Source organism: Octopus bimaculoides, chromosome 16 (genome assembly GCF_001194135.2).
Source record: "Octopus bimaculoides isolate UCB-OBI-ISO-001 chromosome 16, ASM119413v2, whole genome shotgun sequence".
In the NCBI taxonomy this organism is placed as follows: domain Eukaryota; kingdom Metazoa; phylum Mollusca; class Cephalopoda; order Octopoda; family Octopodidae; genus Octopus; species Octopus bimaculoides.
The window spans coordinates 4,620,336-4,624,794 of NC_068996.1; the positions used below are offsets into that span (position 1 = coordinate 4,620,336).

The window sequence follows — 4,459 nt, forward strand, 5'->3', positions numbered from 1 at the left end:
TATATATATATATATATATATATCATAGACTTTGCTAGTTCCTTAACTTGGGTCTTCATTGTTGATTGTGCCTTCCTTCAGCTCACCGTACATCATCTGTCTGGGGATGTGGCGGGGGTTCATTCTGATGACGTGGCCGGTCCAACATAACTGAGCTTTGAGCAGAAGTGCCTCGATGCTCGTGGACTCTGCTCTGTCTAGGACAACTTGATTGGAGACTAAGTCCTGCTAGCGGATGCCCATGATTGTGCGCAGTGACCTTGTATGGAACAGTTCCAACTGCTTGATGTGCCAGTGGTATAGAGTCCACGTTTCACAACCACACAGCAGCATAGAGAGAATGGCAGCTTTGTATATCTTGAGCTTCGTGGACAGCCATACGCCGTTCTGTTGTAGTATTTTAACTCCGAGTCTACCGAGTGCTCGGCTGGCTTTATCTCTTTAACCAGTGAACCATCTGCAGAGTTAGTGCTGCCTAGGTACCTCAAGGTTTTGACACAGTTCAGCTCAACCCCATCAATGGGGCTGAACTTAGGTTTTGTAGTATTCGGGGCTACCTGGAGCAGAACCTCCGCCTTCTGAAGGCTGATTGATAGTCAGGCCGAAGAGTCTGGATGTCCCCGATTAACGATGATCTGGAGGTGGTTTTCCTTGTGGGCCATGAGGGCACAGTCGTCAGTGAAGAAGGCTTCGAGGATGAGATTTTCTCTGGTTTTCTTTTTGGCAGACAGGCGATGGAGGTCGAATACGGAGCCATTGTTTCAGTACTTGATGTACACGCCCGGGTCAAGGTTCTTCACAGCGTGCAGGAGGACCTGCGTAAAGAACAAGTGAAAGAGCACTAGCGAGGACACAGCTCTGTTTGACTCTATTAGAGATGTTGAAGGAGGTCGTGTGGTTCTTATTAGAAAGGATCTGTCCCTTCATGTTGTTGTGGAAGAACCTGACCAGGGTTGTGAATTTTTGTGGGCAACCCAGCTTTCTGAGGATGATCCATAAGGATTCCCGGTTGAGTGTGTCAAACACCGTGCTCAGTTCAACGAAAACGGCGTACCGATCCATCTGCTGCTCAATACACTTCTCCTGCACTTGTCGCAAGGCAAACACCATGTCTATGGTGCTGCGGCCAGAGCGGAAACCACACTGGACTTCCTGCAGGTTGCTCTCGAAGATGTTGGCAGTAAGTCTGTTGAGGAGGACGCGGGTGGGGATCTTGCCTGCTAATGGAGAGTAGGGAGATCCCTCAGTAGTTGGCGCAGTCTGTCCTAGGTCCTTTGTTCTTGTATAGAGCGATTATAGTGGCGTCTCGCAGATTTGTTGGAATGTATTTCTGGTCCCAGATGGTCAAGAAGATGTCATGGAAGGTGTTGAAGGCTATGGGTTCGTGCGACTTGAACACTTCAACAGGTAATAATAATAATAATAAAAACATCTATAAAACTTCTGACACCTAGAAATGCAGACTCTGTGGAAAGAGTGTGGAAAATGTGACCCACTTGGTAAGTGGATGTGAGAGCCTTGCACTAAAAGAATACAAACGCCGTCACGATAAAGTATGTGTGTGCATCTCCATTGGCTTTTATGCCGTAAATACCAATGTGAAGTAACAGAGAACTGGTATGAGCATGTACCAAGTAAAGTTATGCAGGAAGATGGAAAAGTAACGATACTCTGGGACTATGATGTTCAGACGGATCGTGTAATCGAACACCGTCGGCCGGATATTGGCATATTGAATGAGAGAGACAAATCCTGTCAGATCATTGATGTAGCCATACCAAATGACAAGAATGTTGTGAGTAAAGAGGTTGAAACAATCATCAAGTTCTCTGAATTGAAAGTGGAAATGGCAAGACTATGGAATGCAAAAGGATAATGTAAAAGTGATACCAGTGGTGATCGGAGCGCTGGGCTCAATCCCATTCAAATCTCAAGACTTCTTAAGGCAACTGGAAATGCCATGCAAGATTGATGTCTTGCAAAAAGCAACCTTATTGGGCACAGCGCACATCTTAAGGAAAGTATTATCTCTCTGAGGTCTTTGTTGTGGCTTGATAGATGACTGAAGACTCCGGTGCATTTTTACCTACACTGTGTTACGAAGGAATAATAATAATAATAATAATAATAATAATAATAATAATAATAATAATAATAATAATAATAATAATAATAATAATTTCTAATCGATGTTTCAATACCAGCAGATGACAACGTTTCTCTAAAAGAAATGGAAAAACTTTCAAAATACAAAGACCTGGAAATAGAGGTAACTCGAATGTGGAATCTCAAAACAGAAACAATTCCTATCATAGTAGGTGCCTTAGGTATAATAAAAAAATATTCAGACAAATACATAACAAAAACACCAGGACTTACAAATATATATAACATACAGAAAATTGCACTACTGGGTACTGCACACATTCTACGCAAAACACTTTCAATACAGTAAACATAAGAGCAGCACATACCCAAGGCGCACAGAGCTGCGCTCGGTAGTGAAGTGAAAGCACGTTATAAAAATAAAACTACTGAATAATAATAATAATAATAATAATAACAACAATATCAATATAAAATGATTTCAATTTGTAGCACATGGTCAGAAATATCGGGGGTGGGAGTGTGTTGATTACATTGACCCTAGTGATTAACTGGTACTTTATTTATCGACCCCGAAAGGATGAAAGGCAAAGTCAACATCGGTGGAATTTGAACTCAGAAGGTAAGGACGGGCGAAATAGCAGTATTTCGCCCGGTGTGCTAACGATACTGGCAGCGCGCCGCTTTAATGATGACAAGAGCACTCAGAGAGCGCAAACCTCCGCGAAGATAACATCAACGTCCTCTCAACGATTAGCCAGAGATGATTTTTAAAATGAGAATATTTAAAATAAACTCGACTGCACTCACAAACGAGAATATTAAAAATGAACCCGACCGTTCTCAAAAATTAAGTAAAGAAAAAAAAAAGACAGGAAAATTAATCCAGAATCCTTGTCCTGTACCGGATCGAACCCAAAATCTAATCGGTGCGCGCTATTGGTGATTTGTTGTTTCTTTGAAATTTTTATGCTGCTTTGCAGCGGTTTTTGACGGTGGTGTTTTTTCTCTGCGTTAAGGAGAATTAGCTAGGCCAAATGGCTAAAAATATGTTTTATTCTGACCTGAGTGGGTCAGACTCGTCAACCTCGGAATATGAGCTGGCAAGGAGGAGAAAAAGAGCTTTGCGAAAATAACAGAAGTTAAAACTTGTGAAGTAGACCTAACGAAAATGATAGATTATCAGAAAATGGCAACGAAAGTGGATAGAGAAGTAAAACTGTCGCCTCCACGGAAAATAAAGGATAAAATGGTAAGGAAAACGATAAAGTAACTGCGGCAGAAAAAAATAAAATAGAACTGGAGGAAATTGAAACGATAGAAAAGGCGTGGAGAACAGTAACGAAAGATGTAACATAGATGTAATATATACAAGGCTCCATCTTTGGAACGTAGTTAACAAAGAACAAATTCACATTTGGAACTTGGGAAAAGTCTTGCCTATTTTTAGTGTTCCACTTGTAATGTACGAATTAACCGGTCAGTTTCTCTTTTTTAATATCCCTGTTTATCCAGATTCTCCTTTAAGCATTTACTAACAAAACCTAAGTTTCGAAGCAGTTGTCCATAGATATCTTCTTTTTCTTTCAAAGAGATATTTATATTTGCAGGGCAGCTGACCTGTGTGAGGGTATGTGTGTATGTATGTATGTATGCATGTATGTATGTATGTATGTATGTATGTGTGTAGGAGAAGGTTCCTCTGATATGAAACCGGATATGCTGGAAATGAACGGCATAGGCACTACGCAATTTTGGGATCATTTGATTCGTTTGAGATCATGGCATCCCCTCACTCCAAAGGCTGTGACCAATACTAGCATAAAATATCTTGTCTCAGTTTGTCTCTGGATCATGTGAATAGTGTGGAGCAGGCGTTGCCTATGACAAGAAGTTTGCTTTCCAACTACATCATTCCCACAGGGTGATACTTTGGACCAAAACCCTGTGAATGGATTTGGTAGAAGGAAACTGATAGAATCCCCTCGTATATATTTATAAGACTTGTGTGTCTGTCTGTATGTGTGTGAGTGCGTATCTCTGTGTGTGTGCGTGTGTGTGTGTGTCTGTATGTCTGTGTGTGTGTGTGTGTGTATGTGTGTGTGTGTGTGTGTGTGTGTAGACCGTTGTCATTGTGTCCCCCCCCCCCATATGACCAACTTGACAACTGGTGTTCGATTCTTCACAACACCGTTACTTAGCGCTTCGGCAAAAATACAACGATAAGGTAAGTATCAGGCTTGAAATTTTGTTTTAGGATCGACCTTATCAAGAAAAACATTCAAGGTGATACCCCAACATCTCCGAAGTCCATTGACTGAAACAACTAAAAGACAAAACATACACACACACA

The 4,459-nt window shown here is 41.4% G+C and overlaps 1 protein-coding gene across 1 annotated transcript in view; it reads left to right on the top strand.

Annotated features, from left to right (window-relative positions):
* The window catches only part of LOC128249583 (probable serine/threonine-protein kinase clkA), a gene marked incomplete at both ends in the record, with an annotated part of 265,810 nt that overhangs the window by 33,507 nt on the left and 227,844 nt on the right, over positions 1-4,459 (top strand). The window contains 1 exon segment of the mRNA XM_052973504.1: positions 2,128-2,191. Within this exon segment, the coding sequence (XP_052829464.1) occupies positions 2,128-2,191 (64 nt within the window).